This window comes from Nothobranchius furzeri, chromosome 4, assembly GCF_043380555.1.
Source record: "Nothobranchius furzeri strain GRZ-AD chromosome 4, NfurGRZ-RIMD1, whole genome shotgun sequence".
NCBI classification, from domain to species: domain Eukaryota; kingdom Metazoa; phylum Chordata; class Actinopteri; order Cyprinodontiformes; family Nothobranchiidae; genus Nothobranchius; species Nothobranchius furzeri.
This window is the reverse complement of record NC_091744.1, coordinates 52,643,997-52,666,744: the sequence shown is the minus strand read 5'-3', so window position 1 is coordinate 52,666,744 and position 22,748 is coordinate 52,643,997. Positions and strand designations below refer to the sequence as shown.

The window sequence follows — 22,748 nt, the reverse complement described above, 5'->3', positions numbered from 1 at the left end:
TAACCGATGAGGTGAAAAGGTAAGAATCCAGGCAACAGATTTTCTGGAGAATTATGAGGAGATGCAGGAAGATGAGAGACAGACAGGACAGGAAAATAGTTAAATAAAAACAAGAAAACAAAACAAAGTGTTGAAAAGTCAAATGTAGGTAGATTTACCTCCACTACACGTTTTTACCAGTAAAAAACAATAAGTTATACACATGTCATATTTATACATCTGATACAATTCAGATCACCTTCAAAACTCAGTCACACACGCAGGGCCGTTTCAAGACATTTTGGGGGCCAAGGCAAAATGCCCCCCCCCCCCCCATAACTGGGCTCCCCAGAAGCCTCTGTGTAATTCATGCCCTCTCCAGTAGTGTTAGTTATACAGTGTTTATAAAAGCCCCTCAGACATTACTGACATGTTCTAATATTATCAGATGAAAAACTAAATTATCAGACATGCTGTCTCATCTGCTGCTTTTCTTAACTTGCAAAAAGTAACAAAACCATGTGAAAGCCACTATTTGTGGATTCTCTGAAAGTTTCCATGGAGTGTGCGACAACTTATTTTTTCATTGATCCTATCGTCTAATCTCACAGCTGAAACAAGCATCCTTAATAATCTGTGCACAGGAAGCTTACCGATGCTGTAGTAAAACAAAAGGTATAATAATTTATTATTAATAAAACCTTGTTGCAGCACTAAAGCAGAAAAATTAGATTTTGCATTAAATATGCAAAATATTTACATATTAATTGTTTTAGAGCCCTTTAATTGGCAGAATCTGATAATTTAGTTCTTACAAAAAATGGGTCCCAACATGGTTTGTGTGGCGTTGCCATAGTGTGACGTCATAGGCACAGATTCCCTGTCCTCTTGTTTGGAAATGGAAATATGGTCACCCTACATTAAACAACCTGTCCACCCGGGCTTTTGCGCTGCAGAGAGACGCTTCGCTGCCTACGACTGAACGTCAGTTGAGAGTCAGTCTCATGCAGACTGACCAATGAAGAGAGGGCCTCAAGTTAAGACCCTCTCCTCATTGGTCAGACCACACGAGGTGGGTCAAAGGTTACTCTGGGCGGGTTACGTGTTGTCAGGCATTCAAGTATTGAGTATATTTACTGCATATTACAGTAAAATATTCTGTATGTGACCACATTATGGTGATCCTTGGGTCGTGATGATGGAGCCCTTGAATATTGTTGCCCAGGGTACAACAAAGTGTTAATCTGGCCCTGGTTCCGCCGTCACATTCCCGCAGAAACTGGTTGATCACACCGGGGCCAGACTACTAGCATGTGGTTTTACAACCACAATGTCCTCAGAAGCAAAAATGCTTTTAAAAGGGAGGGAGGAGTCCTAACTGTTGCTGCAGGCGTGTTGTGTGAGAGTGCAGTTATATACTGGTTAATATATTTTTGGGTTCAGTTGCTTTCATGTGGCCTAATGTGAGTCTATTTGGGATCATTGGAATGATCAGCAGCATTTCTTGATGTGACTTTATGGCAGTTGCCCAGGGCATCATCGCAAGGAGGATGGCATTCATTTACTTTTGTTTTATTTGGTATTTTTTCAGTCATTTTTGGAAAGAGTGATCAATTTTGATTAATTCACAGCCTATGTTTAATTACATTTAAAATAAATGTCAACAGATGAGATCAAACAAAACAGATGAGAATTGCCCTTAAGCTGTTTAACTTGGACCAAGCATTTTAGGTCACAGATAGATGTAGCTTAGGGTCTCTGTCTATGCACCTTATAAGACAATTTAGGTGATGGCATGTTGTTTTTCTGCTATTGAACTGTTTTCTAATAATGTTGTGTTAAATAAAGTGAAGGAAGGAGAGAAATAACGTTTCCCTAGCAGTTTTTAAAAATTTCCCCATGTAATCCGATTAATCGTGTCGAGACCCCATCCGATTAATCGATTATCCAAATAATCGTTTGTTGCAGCCCTAGTACAGATGGGCATCCTTATGTTCAAACATGGTGTTCGTTATGGCCAAACTGCGGCTTGCACAGAAGTCCAATAACGAAACACCACTCGAGTTCAGATCAGATCAGTGGGGAAAAGATGATGTTTGTTTACAACTGTTTTCTGGGAAAGACAACTGCGCATGGTCAACTTATTTAATCCGATTACTCATGGCATGATCGGATCATTTCAGTTAAGTGTCCATGTAAACAGAGGTAAGGGATTTCTAATCAACCAAATTTTGAATCAGATAGGGGAAATTGGCGCATGTAAACATAGCTACTGATAGCCTAGTGCTGCTAATGCAAAATTCCATTTAAATTTACGTTCCTGAAAAACATCAGCTGAATAAATACTTTTAATCATTGTTAACTGACATTTCTATTTATCTGCTTTATATTCAATACTTGGTCAGTTTATTTAATTGATGGTTAAATGTTTGATGCTATTAATGAGCAATGGTTGGTTTAATTCTGTTCAAACCTGATTAGGTTCCAAAATGCTATGCAAATACTGGTATTAGTGCAACACTTTAGCATTAAATGGGCAGTCAAGCTCAGCTGCCCCTGACTTAGTCCAGTAAAACAATATGTTTTTAGTACCGTACAGTCTATAGTGGATTTACTGATACAGATCTGAGCAGCATTCAGTAGATTTTCACAAAAGAAAACCGTAATTTTCTTTCCAAATATTCATTATATCTAAAATTAGGGTTGGGCATCGTTTGATTTTGAACGATTCCAATTCCAATTCCTCGTTTTGAATCCGGTTCTTTCAAGACATGACATGTGTTACATGAGCCAGCTAACCACAGGTTCTACTTGATGAAATAATCTTAACTTCCACATGAATTTTAATTCTATAAACATCACCTTCATTTAGACAAAAACATGTTTTGGAGAAGAAAAAAAAAAAGAAAAAGACTTGCAGCACAACCAGTGTGTTTTTTTCTGACCACAACCAACGTCTGGAACAAGCCTCTGGGATGAGAGGTTAAATGTCTCCAACATATCCAGAAACGTCCAGCTGTTTTCAGCTAAAACTCTCAGGATGATCATGTCCAGGATGACTGAGAACTACACCTCCAGCAGCAGCAGAGTTCAGTCAGAACAGGAAGTGAAACGTAAATGTAGCTGCTGTCAGTAACAATCTAACAGATTTTAAACATTAAAACTCAACAGAAATATTTCAAAAAAGGAAATAAAATATATTGTTTATTATTATAGTAATTACTTATTGTGGCAGAAGCTGGTGTGGTCCACCAGAGAAAGCATCTCTAGCATGATGACTTTAATTATTCTTCAGGTTTTTGTTCAGCCTTCTGACGCTCACACACACACACACACACACACACACACACACACACACGAGTGTTGGTGAGCGGCTGCGTCTGACTGCTGACGCTCCGTGTGTTTTTCTTTCTGCAGTGAGACAAACTCGCCTCACACCGTCCAGAGTTTGTTCTTTAAAGCTTCTATTAAATCCACCGTGTTGACGTATTTGAACAAGTTTCCTCTACGCTGCAGGAGTTAACGTTTACATTACGGAGTAAAAGTTCGGCAGACGTGTTTGTTTATATCCGGGTGGGGGAGGGGGGACTCGTGCTGTACACCGACAGCTGGTGTGATCAGCTTTGAAAAGCGTTGATCACAATTTGCAGATCAAGTTTATTTTTCCACAGAGATCAGCCGCGGATTCCTCTTACGTCGGCATTCTAGGAATCGAAACTAGGAATTGAAAAAAACCAACTTTGAATGATTCTGGGAAAAACATGTTGGAACCGGTGCCAATCGATGCTCGATGCCCAACCCTATCTAAAATATTGGTTAGTGCTAAGTTCTCAGTTCATATTGCATTAAGCTCTATGGGACAGGTAAGCTTAGCAAAAAAATAAATTAATTAAAAAAACAAGACGATGTATTTCCTACATTATATCACAGTAAATGATAGGGCTGCACGATATTAGGAAAACCTGCGATATTCGATAACAGTGCTTAATATTGCGATATCGATATTACTCACGATAAATGAACAAATACTAAAGTATGCAGTGTTGATGTCGTCTGGCGTGTGACGGCTGCTCTGGGTTCAAAGCAAACAAGAACTAATGCAAGAATTCCATTACAACATAACATTTTTATTGCAAACATAAGCAGCTGCACCTGCTACTGTATTAGCAGCAAAACAACAAACTGCATGCATGCAGTTTCTCAGTGACTTTAAAACATCACCACCACCATAAAACTTTTTCTGATGCTCCAAATACAGAAAAACATCCCTTACCAGGGTTTTTAGAATAAATAAAAAAAATCTGAAAATAAGTTTAAATGTTAAATAATAGTTAACATCACTTAAATGCAACAGCAAATTTTCTCATTGCTACTGAGCATTTTCTCCACTTATGTGGTTATGATATAAGGCTGTTGCTGCTATTGGGAAGTGATCTGTGCTGGGCCAAACTAGGAGAATATTAAGATTTTCTGAGGGAAAGAGAAAAACAATTGTCTACCTTTCAGAAGAGGAACTGGCAAAAAAACTACATGGGAAATATGTGAAAATGTTTGTTTTTAACCCCAAATTGAACAAGTTTAACTAGATCTTAAAAAGCAGCTCAGATGATGAAACTGCAACTATGATTCTGACAACAAGCTAACAAATTGAACTAGCTCCTCTTAAGATAACTGGCTAGCAGAGCTTCTGAATGACAGTTTATGTGCAGCAGCAAATCAACTATCCTGATTAACAAGGTTATAAAAGCTCATAAATGAAAAATCACTTTGATGTGTGGGGGAACTTTTCCAGGCCCTCTTTAGCAGGGTGGGACTGGGAGGAGAGTGCTGTAGCCTTTTAGCTGGAAGCTAACCGGAGCCTGAAACCTCAGCACAAAGTGCGTTCGTTAATCTGAGCCAGCATGACGAACAAGGGAAGCGAGCGGCTGCGGAAAGCGGGGGCGGAGCTGAGCGGAGATAGTCGAATTTTGGGGATACGGTCTGTGCTGGAGCGGGTGAACTAGGCAGCGGCACGGCAGCCCAAAGTCAGCGCAGCCTGGGTGGGAAGCTCCGCTTGGCAGCACAGTCTCCGACGCTCCGGTGTCGGCACGCGGAGGAAGCGGTGGTGCCGAAAACAAGAGCGGTTATGTAAGGCTGGCAAACATCAACCTTCGGATGGAAACAGCCGAGCAGCACGGGGCAACTCTTCCTTAAGGGTCTACCAACGACATATATACATCTACGTAGGGGGCGGACGTATTACGTGAACGGACCCATCTGATTGGCCGCATATCAGAAGGGCTACATTTGATTGGTCAAATAATACTTCTGCGTAAAAAACAGCTGGTTTACAAAAAGTTGATGTATGACACCGATGGAAATGTTTGAACCAAACATTTATCACCGTTTTTGACGTGCTTTGCGATGGGCCTATCGCACGCCCTGTTATCGCGATGACGATAATTTTTCGATATATTGTGCAGCCCTAGTAAATGATAAGATCATCACATTTTTGTATTGATGAAAAATCACACAATTCCTGAAAGGGGAAAACTACGGACAGCAGCCTAAAATGACAGTGTGGTGTCACACTGTCAGGCTTTTCAAATCCTAGCGTTTCACATCTATATTCAAAAGCTAATGCAGAGAGACGTAGGAGACTATTTTCATGTTCAGCCAGCACAACCAATTATAATCAGAAATAATTAGTGATGCACAGATTTAAACTTTTGGGCCGATACTGATTAATCTCACTGTTATGGCTGATAACCTATATTTGCCGATGTCGACATCCTAACAATAATGCTTCTAAAATCAGCAGATTTTGTAATGAAAATCATTAAATATTTTTCAATGGAGCACACATTTACAGTAGCCTCGTCGCTCATATTTTTAATTGTTTACTTCCTTAAAATGCAACTGTATAGAGCGGTGCCCATTCCTGTGACAGGGCAGACTTTTCTCGGCTGTGCACAATGCCTGCTGCATGCTGGGTGGTGGGTGTAGCCAAACATGTTGTATGATGTATCATTGCTGATATTTTTCAGCTTTTGACAGGCATAAATGTGCATTTTGAGCATCAGTCCAGTCTCAACTTAAACACACACTTCTCGTCATGTTTTTTCCACAATAAACTGTTTCAAAACTACATTGGTCTCCAGTCCCTCATTATTACATTTATATGCTCTAACTGAATGTTCGTCTTAGGGATGCACGTTTACCAAAATTGCTCTAACTGGCTATCGATGCCCCTTAACGGTTAATAGCCGGTTAACCAAAAACCAACACCCCCACCCCAAACATTTGCCCCCCGCTCTATAAATGCTTTTTCCGTCTACTCTTTTTAATATAATTCTGATGCACAACTTTAGTCTCACACTCGTTACATTTATGAGCAAAAAGTAGAAAGTGGGATGACAACTGGAATGTCTGTCAGACTCAGAACTTGCTGAGCAGCGGACCGTCTGGTATCAAATACACAGCACTGCTCGCGATTGCATGCTTATAAGCGCATTATGGAGGCCACGGTTTTATTTCTTACATTGAACTAAAAAAATTACACTGACATTTATTTATTTTACTAGACAAATTAGGAGTCAGACACAAGGAGTGTCGCGGAATGCTGACCTTTTGCTGGTCTTGGTTCAGTTTGCTGTGTCATGTTCTGCCAGGCTCAATGCTTTGATGTGAGGCTTACCCCTTCTTTCCACCGGAGCCGTCAGCAGCACGTTACTGCAGCAGCACGTCTTGCTTGCGTAAGCTGCTGCTTGGCCCTTCCCACGAGACGTGAAGCAGAAGGGGAGCAGCTGTCACCGACAGAGCACGAAGTCACACGAGTGACTTCATCAGTAAACACAACAACAAGCAGGAGAAAATAAAAACATGGCTCCAAAAGTTTTGTGTTTTATGTTCTGTCCGTTTTATGATCGCCAATACGAACCTGAAAAACAAAGGAGACCGCTAGCTAGATGATAACTTCTCACGGGGCCGCACAGTTAGTAACTTTTTTTAAAACTAAAGCAACCAGAAGTTAGTACATTTCTTTATTCTGAAAATCTCGGGAGCTTTGCTCCGTTTCCGCGTCCGATTTGCTGTCTTTCCTTCCCCAAAAATGTCGAACTTGACCCGTTTCAGATGCGTAGCGCGTAGAAAATAGAACCGGCGCGTAAGGGCCGCGACATGCTGCTCCTGAGACGCGGCCGACTCGCGCTGCTGACGGCTCCGGTGGAAAAGGTTCTGTTGACCACAGCAGTTCCTATCAGCAGCTATGACGTGCTGCTGCAGTAACGTGCTGCTGACGGCTCCGGTGGAAAGAAGGGGTTATTGTGTTCCCAGAATTAAATAACTTAGAATAAATGGCTCCAACGCTTGCTCTTTGCCAACCACTTTATTTGAGCATGTGTTTGGTCATGTGATAAGCTCATTTCTTCTTCTGCGGTTGCCCAGTAAAAATATTTGATAGTGGCACTCTTGCGCCCCATTGTGGCACAAAATATACTGCACCCAGCGCAGCAAAAGGACTGGTAAAAACAAGTTTACCCAGTTACATCAACAGTAATTAACCAGTTAACTACGCACATCCCTAGTTTGTCTTTCTGTCATTTGTCCCTCCATCACTCCACTTTCAGCAGCATCTTTATGAACACACAAGCCATTACTGTTGACTTTCAGGTATGTTGTCAGAAGTAGCCTGGCCAGCCACGCTTCCTTATGGAAGTGTGTAGAATCGACAGAGTGCGAGTCTGGCAGGCCAGGCTAAATCAGGAGAATAATTGTTGTCATCACAGTGGTTTTATTTAATCACTTAAGCTGTAAAAGGGGATGTTTAAGTCCTTCTTCGTCATCCTGAGCCATACCTCATTCATTGTAGAAAATCTTGCTTAATCTGCAACTTCACTCGTGCATTTGGTGCATAATGGTAGAAAATGTATGCCTTTTGAATGCTGACTGTTCAGAATTAGTAGTTTATAAATGAAGTCTCTTTTAATTACGTAAGGAGTCTAAGTAATTAGAATAACATCGGATCATAGATGCTGGAGTCCCTCTAGTATTTTTGCTTTATTACGTCTGGAAAGTACCAGCAGTAGGGCACTGGGACATTCCCCTTTTATTCAGAATCATTATCTGGAGTTTCATCTGGATGGAGCAGATTTCAACACTGACCTAATTCATTGATCGGGTATAAGGCTGAGACCATTAACCACTGGGGAATACCATAGTGGTATGTTTACCAATTATTAGAATACATGTCCTTTAGTTTTGGATGTGATTCTAGGAGGTCTTTGTACCTCCACTTTAGTACCTGTAAATAAAGTAAAACAAAAACTTGCACCAATAAGAACTGCCTGGAATTTCAGATTAATGATTAATAATGCCGAGTCGTGGTACAGTGTTTACATATTTCATTACACAGAGGAGGTGACATAGATAAAAAAACTTTGCCAAAAAAACTGTTCTGGATTTACACTTTGAATAAACTTCAACCACAAAGTTTTAACGAGGTTTTTTAAATGTCTGTATTTCTCTAAACACATATATTGCTGTATTCTTTTATAAATCGTATTGCCTTGCTTTATGATGGCTTTTTAGCTTGATGTTTGCAATGTATAAAACTCCCCGTAGGTAGATGACTTAGAAATGTTTTTGTAGGCTTTTTATGTTAAGTGCACCATGGTTCAGTGAATGGGACTCTATTTCCCATAATGCTTTGCTGTGTTGAATCACACAGGTGTTTCACATCAACGGTCTTTTTTAACTAGGGACTCTCTGTATGAACATATACAACTCCTGATGAAGGTCTCTGGACCAAAAGCTTGAAAAATAAAACTCTCACAATCGCAGATTGAAGTGTGCGGATTCTGCTCTTTTTGTTTCACCTTTTTTAAACCAGCACCTCATCCCAGATGAGTGGCGTTTTTCCTTCTACAGTGTTCACACTAGGGCTGAACAATTAATTGCATATGCAATTAAATTGCAATGTGACAAAAGGAGATTTTCTAATCGCAAAGATGATTTGACTGGCAGCGAGAAAAGGAGGTGGAGTGACAGCGCTTGTCAACAACAGGTGGTGCCATCCAGGTCATGTTTCAGTGAAATGTCGTCTCTGCAGCCCAGATGTTGAACTCTTGGCAGTAAGTTATCACCCATATTATTTGCCAAGAGAGTTCACCAGTGTCGTCTTGGACACTGTTAATATTCCACCTTCAGCCAATGCTGAAAATGCATGTGATGCCATCAGTTCCGTTGTCGCTAAGCTACAAACCCAGCACCCCAATGCATTTGTGGCTATATCTGGTGATTTTAATCATGCCTCGCTCTCTGCTACACTTCCAACATTTCAACAGTTTGTCAGCTGCTCCACCAGAGAAAACAAGACATTGGATTTGTGTTATAAAAATGAAAAGAATGCATACATGTCCAAAACGAGACCTCCTCTGGGACAATCAGGTCACAATCTTGTTTTTCTCTGCTCAGAATATAAACCACTTGTTCAGAGGTAACCTGTGACAAGAACTGTGAGAAAATGGTTACAGAACACTGAAGAAGCCCTGCAGGGTTGTTTTGAGACCACAGACTGGATGACTCTCTGCCAAGGATATGAAGATGACATCAATGCCATGACTGGATGTGTCACTAACTATATAAACTTCTGTGTGGACAACATCATACCCACCAGAACAGTGAGATGCTTCGCTAATAACAAACCCTGGATCACCAGTGAACTGAAGAATCCGCTAAATGAGAAAAAAAGAGCATTCAAGGAGGGAGACAGGGAATTATTGAGGAGTATACAGAAGTAACTGAAAATCAAGATCAGAGACGGCAAGGAGGCATACAGGAAGAAGCTGGAGAACAAACAACAGAGGAACAATATCAGAGATGCCTGGTCAGGGATGAAGAAGATCACAGGCTTCAAGCAGAGGAAGGATTGCACAGATGGCAGCCTGGACACAGCCAATGAACTGAACAAGTTCTTCAATAGGTTCAGTTCAGGAACAAACCCAGCATCCTCCTCGCCCGTCCCCAGCCATTCAGACATCCCATCCTCCTCTGATCCAACATTTTCCTGTCACACGCCAGCTCTTCTAACACAGTCATGGACTCTTCTGGTTCTATAAATCTGTCTTCAACCAAGTCAGGAGATGCTGTTGCTCCATTTACCTCCCCCTCCCACCTATTTGTCTCTAGAAGTCAGGTGAAGAGGCAGCTGGTGAGACTGAACAGGAACAAGGCTGCAGGTCCAGATGGTGTCAGCCCCAGAGTACTGAAGGCCTGTGCAGAGCAGCTCTGTGGGATTCTGCAGCACCTCTTCAACCACAGCCCGGCCCAGGAGAAGGTTCCAGTCCTGTGGAAGACATCCTGCCTTGTTCCAGTTCCAAAGAAAATTCACCCATCAGTCAATGACGACTACAGACCGGTTGCCCTGACATCCCACATCATGAAGGTCCTGGAGAGAATCCTGTTGGTCCACCTGAATAAGCAAACTAGAACATATCAGTGCAGTTTGCTTATCGCCATGGAGTTGGAGTTGAAGATGCCATCATCCAGCTGCTTCAACCAACCCACTGTCATCTGGACAAAGCAGGCAGCACTGTGAGGGTCATGTTCTTTGATTTCTCCAATGCATTTAACACAATCCAGCCTGATGTACTTTGCCAGAAGCTCCAGAAGACACAGGTGGGGGCCTCAACTATCGCCTGGATTAAAGACTACCTGACAAACAGACCACAGTTTGTGAGGCTGAAGAACTGCACATCAAACCAGGCAATCAGTAACACTGGAGCACCACAGGAGACTGTATTCTCACCATTCCTTTTCACCCTGTACACCTCAGACTTCCAGTACAAATCAGAGACCTGTCATCTACAGAAATACTCAGATGACTCTGCAGTTGTCGGGTGTATCAGAGATGGAAAGGAAGCTGAGTACAGACAGCTGGTGGAGCGTTTTGTGGCATGGTGTGGGAACAATCATCTGACCTTGAACGTGAACAAAACAAAGGAGATGATTTTAGACTTCAGAAGAAACAGGGTGGAGTCAAACACTGTTTCCATCATGGGAGAAGAAGTGGAGGTGGTTGACGAATACAAATACCTTGGAGTTCACCTGGACAACAGACTGGACTGGAGAAAGAACAGCGAAGCCGTTTACAAGAAGGGACACAGCAGACTGCACTTCTTGAGGATGCTTAGGTCCTTCAATGTCTGTAGCAAGATGCTGCAGATCTTCAACAAGTTTGTTGTTGAGAGTGTAATCTCTTGAACCATCGTCTGTTGGGGTAGTAGCATCAGAAGCAGGGACCTGAAAAGGCTCAACAGCCTAATAAAAAAGGCTGTTTCTGTTCTGGGGATGACTGTGGAACCGCTGGAGGAGATAATGCAAAGAAGGATTCTCCAGAGAATCAAGAAAAGGATGGACAACCCTGAGCATTCTCTTCACAAGACTGTACGACAACGGAAGAGTGTCTTCAGCCAGAGGCTTCTTCAGTTTCGCTGCAACACTGACCGCTACTGGAGATCCTTCCTGCCAACAGCCATTGTAATATACAACAACTCTTTGACTTGATTATTATTATTATTATTATGAGCTACTACAGCAATCAATTTCCCTCTGGGATTAATAAAGTATTTTTGAATTGAATTGAGTGGTTAGTAGGGCTGTCGCGGTTGAGGAATTCCCCCTGCGGTGATTCAGGGTGGCTTAATATTGCGGTGTGCGATATTATTGCAGCACTTTTTTTTTATTGCAGTACTATCTAAACATAATGTTTACACATTTAAAAAAGGTTAAAAATTGCCGTGCCTTCTTTTATAACACTTTACTGAATGCAGATCAAAGGGCAGTAACAACACAGATCGCAGTAACGTTTGTTTCTCCGACAGTCGGAGTCCGAGTGAACTTAAAAACAACAAAATTCAGGAGAAGGTTAAACTTTTAAATGCAAATGTGGCTGCAGCATCTAACAAATAAGAAACAAGTCCCCATTTTGTTTAGTTGTTTAAAATCAAGCATAAAAAATTACATGTACCGGGCGGGCGCACTATCATTTCACTTTCACTTTCATACACACGAATGACGGTGATTTATAGCTCGGTCACGTCCTTGTTACCCACAAGGAAAACCAGCATGTTAACCATATACTGTTTGAGAGAGGATCTGAGAGGGGTGGCAACATTTCCAGCAACACTGAAAACCCTCTCGGATGGTGCGCTCGTTGCACTAACGCACACGTACTTGCGTGCGACTGGCGAGCAAAGGGAATCTCTCCCGCTTGTTGTTCCACCATGTCAGGGGGGTTTCTTTAGGGTGGATGCATTCCTCCTGCAGGTAGCGAGTGAGCTCCAGCTCAAACTCTCTTCGGGATGGTTGCAGAAGCAGTGCTTGTCCGGGACTTCAGCAGGTCTCCGAGTGTTTGTTTTTTTTGCCGCTGGTGGCAGCTCTGTCTCGGCCAAGGACTCTGGCTGCGCAGCAGCTGACGTACTGAAAACCAAAGTGCTCCCAAAGGAGCAAAGTAATGTTTCGTTTTGATACCAGTGCAGCCATCCTTCTCAACATGCATCATTGAGTTGAATCACGTTCAGTAATCTCGGTGGCCCATGATGCAGCGCGGTGGGTTTCTTCATATTGCGATATTTCATTTTTTGCGGTTACCGTGACAGCCCTAGTGGTTAGCATAATGCTAATATAGATTGAAAACCCCACAGCGTAATGCTAATATGGCTGATTACATTCTTACAAATTAGGAATGTGCCAGATTATTACATTTAGAGTCTAATAAAAAGTAAAAACTGACATTTATCAAATAAGTACAGACAGATATTTTAGTAAAGCTAGAAAACTGTAAGAGACTTAAGCTTAAGTTTTGGCTAGCATCTATGGATTTAACTGAACTACAGAAGCTCTGCATGGGCAAGACAAAAGATAGGGCTGGGGGTAAACGATTATTTTTAAAATGATTATTCTGACGATTATTTTATCGAATAGTCGACTATTCTAATGACTATTTAGATGATTAATCTAGCAATTATTTTTTATTGCACAACGAATAAATACCAAAAAATCTCTAATAAATTCCTCAATAAAATTGATAAATTGTTACTGTAAGAGAATAAACACTACAGGTCTTCCATTTTGTAAAACACTGCTTTTATTGTATTGGTTATGTTCCGGTGATGTGTAGAACTTGGGAGTGCAGGCTGCTGCCTGAGAGGTGGTAGAAGATGGAGTGTCTCCATGCTGCTTTGTTTTGGTCACTTATGTGCGTGAGACGAGTGGTGTTACAACCCTTCCTGGGGAGTTTGGCTCATGTGCAAAAGGGAAGGGACAATAACGGGATTTAAAAGTTAAAATGATGATCAGGTTTATTTACAACTACAAAAAAACATAAATCTTTGCATCCACAGGTTGGGAATAGTAAAACTAATTCTGCCTGTGGGGAATTAAAACAAAAGTACAAATAAGTAGGGATGTCCCACTGGGCAAAGATTACAGGGTTCTGGACCAAAATAAGAATCTCCAAAGGTCCAAACTCTAAACTGGCTGGTTAAACCAAACTCAAGGTGATATTTTACACTAAACCGAAAACCCACAACACTCTAAATGTAATTAAAGGGAGATCTACACCACAAAAAAGATTAACTCTAAACCAAAACGTAACAGCTTATCCAAACGCAAGAAGCTGTTAGCGAAAACGCTAACAGTAGCTTTACCAACGTCAAGTTCAAGTTACCAAGTTTAAATAAACCAAAATACCAGCAAACAGACCAGCACGGAGGAGAGACTGCTACCACAAAAACAGCTCTCCTAATGTCTGAAAGAAGCTCCCTTATGCAGGGAGAAACTCTCCCGGTGATTTTCTACATCTGCGATAGAGACGAAGCAGCGCATCTGACCCCGGAAGTTGTTGTCCGTTGCCGGGAGACGAAGACGAGCAAAACAGGAAAGGAATCTAGTAGCGGACGGACGTTGTTCCGGGTCTTCGGTATTTGGCGGAGATGTTAGTGAAGGCGGAGAAGAGGGCGAACTAGAGGAAAAACAGGCAGATTCCTCATCTATTTACAAACTCCTGGGCATGCAACAAATGGGCGTGGTGCGTCGACTACCGGATCTGACGTCGACGAATTTTTAGAATCGAGCCGTCGACGTCATTGACGCTTTGCTACAGCCCTAACAAAAGACTTCAAAAAATGGGACACACTTCATTCCTACAAATCAATTTTCACAATTGATGCTAATACCTATGCTCCTTCAAGTGATGTGCCCCTGGCTGCAAAGCATTGCACCATCAAATACAAAATTTAATCTTTATGCGAGTGTTTATGTATGTGTAGACAAATAAACGTGTTGATATGATATGTAGATAAACATGTGGATACATAAACGTGTTAATATTCAATACAAGTTACATAGATTTGTTTTTGCTTTCGTTAGTTGAAATATGAGAAAAGCCCCTTGAGAAAACAATCGTGAATTAAGTCACAATTGCAATATTGAAGAAAAAAATCACAATTAGATTATTTTTCAAAATTGTTCAGCCCTAGTTCACACTCGCCATCACTTCAACAGGGTCATTCCTGAACTTTGATAAAAGACAGAAATGTCCGACATGTCGTGGAGTTGCGATTACTGATGGAGGATAAACTTACTGTTTTTTAACTGCTTGCATGGTTTGAAATACATTTAGTCTCTGGAGTATCTCAACCAAAACAGAAACTGCTAGGTAATGTTTTAAACATCTAATTGCATCTGCTGTGGTGGAGATGTAGAGAGGATCTGACTTTCAAACTGCTTTTGTTTCTTCTCAAGGGCAGCAAACATTTGACACATCCATGAATCAGAGCTAATGACAGTGTCCTAGCATGCACATCTGCCTGAATGCTGCTGGGAGCCACACACTTGTCAGCACATGCAAACATCAGAAGCATTCATCTTCTCTCACCCTACAGGTGTGCATTTCCCCCATTAGGGTGCATAGCTCACAAATCTCTACAGTGGACCCCTTTTGTAAATTCGTCTACATGAACTCATACATACACACATCTATCCCAGGTGCATGCCATTACCATTCACCTTAACACATTGAAAAGGACATGCATCACAAAGATGCAAAACAATACATCCCTCAGTTACTAAAAACACCCTGCTTAGTTAACAGCTGGTTCCTGTGTGTGACTAGTCACACTGACTGGCCAAAGAGCTGCCAGACCACAAACAACTCAGACAGATGTGATAAAATCCCAATCGGACACAAAGGTTTGTGATGTCAAATGAATTATTTTCATTTCTACATTAGTGACCAGCAGCAAGTTTTACACCATCTTGCAGGTCATTTCGGATCACACATCATCAAATCTACAGAACATCTGAGAAGAGAAAGTGTTAAATAAGTCATGCTTAACGTTAATAATACTTTATGACCGCGATGGCGGTCATAAAGCAAAAACTAACGAATTTAAGGTTGTCAAGTAAAACTAAACGGTTCAGACTTGATGTGACTAGGCTGTTTTTGGAGAAATGTGAACAGTCCGTCTGCCTGAAGGGTGTCACTGGGTGTGAACCCTGCTTACATAACCACATTCATTGCAAGTCAGGAAATCCTCAAAAAGAGCTACGCTTAAAAATATAAAACCACGTTTAAAATTGAGACTTCTAAATGGAGAAGCAGAAATAGTAACGCAGTCCTAACAGAATTAGTTACAGGTAACTGTCATGTCTCCGGAGCTCGTAGTTTCCTCATCTTTAGGGCTAACTCGGGGAGTTACCGGTCCTGTTTGAAGAACACAAAAGGCGGCTGCCCAAACGATTCAGCCAGTTAGATCCACATAAAATAGCGTTACATTAGATCACTTTCAACGTAATCACGTATAACACAAAAGACAGAAAAGGAATGGTGGTGTGAAACAGCGAAGGGCGTGTTGGGAAGTCTGGCTAACTGTTAGCAGGTAGCGGCTATGCTAACTAACTAACCTAGCTAGCGAAAACTTCCGTAACACCAACAAGCAGAGAGACCGGAGCGAAACCACAAACCCACCGAGCGAAAATGAGTAGGGGGCAAGCCTAGGTCAATCTGTAATAGGTTCGCGGGTCCTATTTTGAGTCAGGACCGTACAAGGAGCCACCGTTTTGAGATTCTCAAATGAGCGGAAGTTGAGCTAAAAATAATAAAGCAGAAGCAGCAGCGCTGTGCTGCGGCCCGAGTTTTGGCCAAATTCCCTCACACCAACCGACCCCGCTGTGTGCCAAAAGGCCACACCGTGTGCACCCCAAACGTGGAGGTCAAGCAGTCATCCGCGGGGTTTTAACAGCAATTATTGAGTAAATTACCTTTTCCTCGTCGGATAGCTGCTCCTCATGATCCGCCATCTTTTCTTCCGGTGTCGGCACCACCAGCTTGTCAGAGACCCGTGACGTCACATAATGGGTGGATTCCCAGCTGCGGCTGATGGTTTTTGCCCAGTCTGCATCAAAAACACGATCAGTATTCAGTAGACTGCAAAAAGAACTACATTCAATTATAACTTTAATAAACCTGTTTAATAACATACAGCCTTCAATTCGCATTCATAATTAATGTTAACAGACTAATATGGGCAGTTGGTATAATAAACACAGTCAAGAAAATGATTGTAAACATATTTATCATCATTTCTGACTTTCTCTCTCAGACTTACCTCTAACGTTTTATTTTATTTCCATTTAACATAACTGTGTGTTCTGTTTTACTATTGACAGCTTTTTGAAACATGCTCCCCCTAGAGATCATCTGCATACATAAAATCTGTGTCATATCATCCTAATTACAGGGTCACTACTACATCAGAATTACACACAATCCATCAGGTATAACCAGGACTGAAGTTGGTCAAACATTCATAGCAGTGAATAAGTAGTTTAATATTTGGGGGTTACATTTTTGCATGCAACTAAACTCACCAAAGGAACACTGGATTTAGTCGCATTCAGTTGCAGTCACCGGCCACTTTTTCAAACTTTTCTCCACTAACCTCCTCTTTTCCACCTTGCTCCTGTCTGCGATCCTCTTCAGTAGTGTCCCTGCTACCATCTCCTATGATCGCCAGACTCTGTTGTCCTTCCGTTCGTTCACGATCGCCCAAGATGCACCGAAGACGTACCATCCTGTTTGTTTATCTGAGTGGCGCACCGGCCAAACGACGATCACAACAAGCGCCTCCAGCAATGTTCATCCGGTCCCGGGAAAACGTTGGAGGAAAAGAGGTAAACGAGCAGGAATCCAGGTGAGAATAAGACTTCTCTTAAAGCGTGGTTTATCTAGTAAACATCAGGGCGATCTTCTAGCTTCTTGTCCTTTGTTTGGTGACCTGAGCGCCACTTCCGCATTCCCGCCAGGCCGCGTTGGGACGCGGTTCATCCGTCCAAGTTTTTTAAGGTCAGTTTATCCTCATTCCTCAGTGGCTTCTCCTCCAGTTCCCTCCATAAGTGGTTTTTATAAACACTGTGGATCTAACCCTGCTAATTTACGTCCACTAACTCCAGCTGTTTCTGTAGTTTCTGATTCCTCCTCACTCAGCATGGCTCTATTAAATACCCACTCTGTTAACAATAAGTCCTTCCTGCTCAATGATCTAATTCTGTCTAAAAACCTGGATTTTCTGTTTCTGACTGAAGTTTGGCAGCAAACATCTGATTATTCTGGTCTGATTGAACTCTGCCGGAGTGGTTATTCTTTTCTTAGCCAGCCCCGGGGTTCTGGTCATGGTGGAGGTCTAGCTGTTGTTTTCAGAGACCATCTTCCATGTAGCTCTACAACCTCTGGTCACTTTGCTTCCTTTGAACTGCAGCTGATTAAAGTCGGGCGTAAGAACCCGTTCTACTGTGCTGTGGTCTATCGTCCACCTGGTCCAAACAGTTCTTTCCTTCAGGAGTTTAGTGACTTTCCATCCTCCACTGTGAAGCTGTCCAGACTGCTGATTGTTGGTGACTTTAACATCCACGTTGATGATCCCTCTGATCACTTTGCCATGAATTTCTCCAGCCTTATGGACTCCTTCTGCTTTACCCAGCATGTTTCTGGCCCCACACACACACCAGGGGGCACACTCTAGACCTTGTTTTTACCCTGAGTCTAAATGCTGACAGTGTTTGTCCTGAGGACGTTTATATTTCAGATCACCATTGCATTTTCTTTAACTTGTCAGTTTCTGCGTCCCCACCTCCTGCTCGCCGTATGGTTAGTTCTCGTTTTCTTAATGAGAGCACAGCTAGCAATTTTTCTGCTGCTTTTGATCCACCCTGTTCTTCTGAGAACGACCCAGATTCCTTAACTTCTCAGTTTAACGAGCACTGCCTCTCCATTCTGGACAACATCTGTCCTGTCAGAACCAGATCAGTTCCTGCAGTGAACCCTACTCCCTGGTTTAATGACAGCCTTCACAGCCTGAAGCGCCATTGCAGAAAAATTGAGCGTTTGTAGAAGAAAACCCATCTCCACGTCCATCTGCTGCACCTAAAGGATCTTCTGTCATCCTTTAACTCTGCAGTCAGAGACGCCAGGGTTTCCTATTTCTCCAACCTGGTGTCCCAGAGCAAAGGGAACCACAAGGTGCTGTTTAACACCATCAGCAGCATCGTCTCTCCTGCCTCTCCTACAGCCTCCATCCACTCTGTTGCAGACTGTGAGAACTTTCTGTCTTTCTTTTTGGACAAAGTCAATAAGGTTAGATCTAGCATCTCTCCTTCAGCCTTATCGCTGCCTCTCCCGACTCCAACCAGGCCCATCATCCTAGATAGCTTTGCTCCTGTTTCTTTGCCTGATTTATCCAAACTAGTTAACACTATGAAGACCTCTGCATGCCCCCTCCACATCTTACCCTCATCTTTGTTTAAAAGTGCTTTTCAGTCCATCGGTCCCAGCGTGCTCTCTATAATTAATGCTTCTCTGGTTTCTGGTCAGGTCCCTGCTTACTTTAAGAACGCTGTAATACACCCGCTTCTTAAAAAAACGAGTCTTGACCCCTCTCTCCATAGCAACTACAGACCCATCTCTAAACTTCTGTTCATCTCCAAGATCTTGGAAAAGGTTGTGGCTAAACAACTCACAGCTGCTCTTGATGAACAGAACATCTATGATAGCGTCCAGTCAGGTTTTTGTTGAGCTCATTCTACTGAAACAGCTCTTCTTAGGGTCTCTAATGACCTTCTGACTCACAGTCTATCAGGATCTGCTCTGGAGTGGTTCTCCTCTTATCTCTCTGAGCGCTCCTTTTCTGTGGCCGTCTCCAAGTTTAGACCCTTCACCACCTCCCTTACCCATGGTGTCCCACAAGGTTCTGTGCTGGGGCCTCTGCTCTTCCTCCTCTATCTGCTTCCTCTTCAGCACATCCTGAGCTCCTTCAAAGGAATCTCCTACCATCTTTATACAGATGACATCCAACTGTACATCTCCTTTAAGCCCCATGAGATGTCTAAGCTGCAGCTGTTACACACCTGCTTAGACTCTAACAAAACCTGGATGGCTGGGAGCTTTCTTCAGCTGAATGAAGATAAGACTGAGATCCTCATCTGTGCCCCAGACAAGCTGGTTCCCAAAGTCAGAGACTCTCTTGGTCTTCTTGCTTCTCACACCAAACTTTCCGTCAGCAATCTTGGCGTAACCTTTGACCCAGCTCTCACCCTGGATTCTCATGTCATTTCTCTTGTTGGCTCTTCCTTCTTCCATCTCAGGAACATTGCTAAGCTGAGTCCCATTCTGCCCTGCTCTGAACTTGAGACAGTTATATACACCTTCATCTCCTCACGCTTAGACTACTGTAACTCTCTTTTCACATGTCTGAGCAGAACCTCCCTGAACCGTCTACAGGTGGTTCAGAATGCCTGTGCTCGGCTTCTGACTAAGTCCTCCAAATCCACCCACATCACCCCGCTTCTCCTCCAGCTTCACTGGCTGCCAGTCAACTTCAGGGTTCATTTCAAGATCCTGGTTCTGGTCTATAGGGCCTTACATGGACAAGCACCATCTTACATTGGTGATCTTATAGTCCCTACACCCCCAGCAGGTCCCTGAGGTCCAGTGATCTAAGCCTACTGGTTGTGCAGCACCAGGCTAAAGACCAAAGGTGACAGATCATCTGCTGCTGTGTCCCCCAGACTCTGGAACTCTCTCCCCCTGAGCCTGAGATCAGTGGACTCAGTGGTCTCCTTTAAAAAGCAGCTGAAGACTCACTTGTTCAAGCTGGCTTTTGGATGACCTTCTTCACCACTCTCTCTTTATTCTGCTCTCCCCACCTATTCCACCTTCCTCAGGATCCACTGATTTCCCTTTTTCCTGTTCACTCTCTCTCTTTCTTAACAGTTTTTAATCACAATTGTCTTTTTGCTCATTTTAAATATATTTTTAACCATTTTCTAAATTCTTTTTTATATTTTTTGTTTTTGTGAAGCGCCTCGTGATTTTTATATAGAAATTATATTTTCTTCTTCTTCTTCTTCTTCTTCTTCTTCTTCTTCTTCTGTGTTGCCCATTCTTTGCATGCATAATCCTTACAAGTTATTTAGTAAAGGTCACCTGTGAAACATTTATCAATATATAATACAGCAGGAAGTAGTATTATTGGGGGGACGGTTCTACTATTTTGAAGCAATGCATTTTTTCCCTGATTCTTTTTGTTGTGTTTCTTCTGTTCATCTATTGCTCTTGAGAAGACCATATGTTTAAACATGTTCAGTTTAGACCCCATGTCTTGATTAAAGCCACATTAATCAGTCAATAATAGAAAAAACACGTTTTTCATTAATTGTTAATTGTGTTGTCTTAGAGAAGAGCAAGCTGACCATACTTCCCAGATATTACAGAGAAACAGTCATCTCTGAGTCAACTTTCATTTATTTTTTACTTCACTTTTCACCACTAGATGGTGAACCAAGACTGCTTTCTGAAGCTGATCTTCTGCGCTCACGGTGTGTGCTATTCTGCTATTCGATCCTGTTTACAAATTTGAGTGTTTGTGTAAGGGATGTTTGTCCTTTCCAGATGAATGATAAATAAAGTCTAGGTTTATAGTCAATTATTAACATTACTTTTTTGATTGGATACCACATATGAAAAGTGAGTTCAACTGACGTCAGTCTTCATGGCATCCTAAAACACACACACACACACACACACACACACACACACATTGTGAAGATGGATCAAATTCTTAGAAGCTATGACTGTAATACTTGCATTTACTTGAGGTAACATGGACAGATCTGAATCATGTTTAACCCCCATGCTAGTAACGCATGACTTGAGATGAAAAGACTGAGTTGAGATGGCAGGGGTCCTTCTTAATGAAGCAAATTGGTTTTCTCTTCATTTAGGAGAAAATTGATGCAGAGAAATAATCAAGGACAGAGAAAGTAAAAGCATGAGGGTTTATGGATAGATACATTTGGCAATCATTGATTTAAATTTGGCCTTCCTGGGCTGCCACCTTACTGTGGTGGAGGGGCTTTCACCCACAGAGTCTAACCGGGCCCAGCCCGAAGAGGAAACTTGGGTCCCCTTTATATGGGCTCATCACTCGTGGGAGGGGACAAAGGGGTTGGATGTAGTGTGTGAAAGGCGGGGACCTTGGAGGTCTGATCCTTGTCTACAGAAGCTGGCTCTTGGCACATGGAATGACACCTCTCTGGTGGGGAAGGAGTCTGAGTTGGTGAGTGAGGTTGCGAGGTTCCGACTAGATATAGTTGGACTCACCTCAGTACATGGCTCTGACTCCAGAACAAGTTTTCTTGAGGGGTTGGACACTCACTTTGGAGTTGCTCCCAATGAGAGGCGCCAAGCAGGGGTGGGCATACTTGTTGCCCCCATCTTGGTACCTGTATGTTGGGGTTTACCCCGGTGAACGAGAGGGTCGCCTCCCTCTGCCTAAGTATGGGGGAATGGGTCCTGACTGTGGTTTGTGCTTATGCACAGTTCAGACTACCCATCCTTTTTGGAGACCTTGGATGGGGGTGCTAGAGAGCGCTCCTTCTGGTGACTCCCTCGTTTTGCTGGGGGACTTTACCGTAACGCTCACATGGGCAACAACAGTGAGACCTGGAGAGGTGTGGTTGGGAGGAACGGCCCCCCTGATTTGAATTTGAGCAGTGTTTTGTTATTCGGCTTCTGTGGTAGTCATGGATTGTTCATAATGAATACCATGTTCAGACATAAGGGTGTCCATATGTGCTCTTGGCCCCTGGACACCTTAGGCCGCAGCTCGATGATCGACTTTGTTGTTGTTTCATCTGACCTGCGGCCGCATGTCTTGGACACTTGGGTGAAGAGAGGGGCAGAGCTTTTAACTGACCACTACCTGGTGGTGAGTTGGCTCCGATGGTGGGAAAGGATGCCGGTCAAACCCAGCAGGCCCAAACATATTGTCAGGGTCTGCTGGGAACATCTGGCAGAGTCTCCTGTCAGAAAGAGCTTCAATTCCCACCTCCAACAGAACTTCCAAAACGAGACGGGCAACATTGAGTCTTAATGGGACCTGTTCTGTGCCTCCATTTTTGAGGCGGCTGACTAGAGCTGTAGCCACAGGGTCGTCGGTGCCTGTCATGTTAACCCCTGAACACGCTGGTAGACACCGGTGGTTAGGGATGCTGTCAAGTTGAAGAAAGAGTCCTATCAGGTCCTTTTGGCATGTGAGACTCCAGAGGCAGCTGATAGGTACTGGCAGTCCAAATGGAATGCGGCTCGGGTGGTAGCGTAGGCAAAAACCCGGGTGTGGGCGGAGTTCGGTAAGACCTTGGAGCAAGACGTCCACACGGTTTTGAGGAGATCT

The 22,748-nt window shown here is 42.8% G+C and overlaps 1 protein-coding gene across 1 annotated transcript in view; it reads right to left on the bottom strand.

Annotated features, from left to right (window-relative positions):
- LOC107395673 (F-actin-capping protein subunit alpha-2) overlaps window positions 1-16,443 on the bottom strand; it is a 44,295-nt gene extending 27,852 nt beyond the window's left edge. Inside the window, exon 1 of the mRNA XM_015975097.3 lies at window positions 16,282-16,443. Within this exon, the coding sequence (XP_015830583.3) occupies window positions 16,282-16,320 (39 nt within the window). The 5' untranslated portion in view covers window positions 16,321-16,443. The remainder of the gene's footprint in view (window positions 1-16,281) is intronic.
- Between the last annotated feature and the right edge of the window lie 6,305 nt (window positions 16,444-22,748).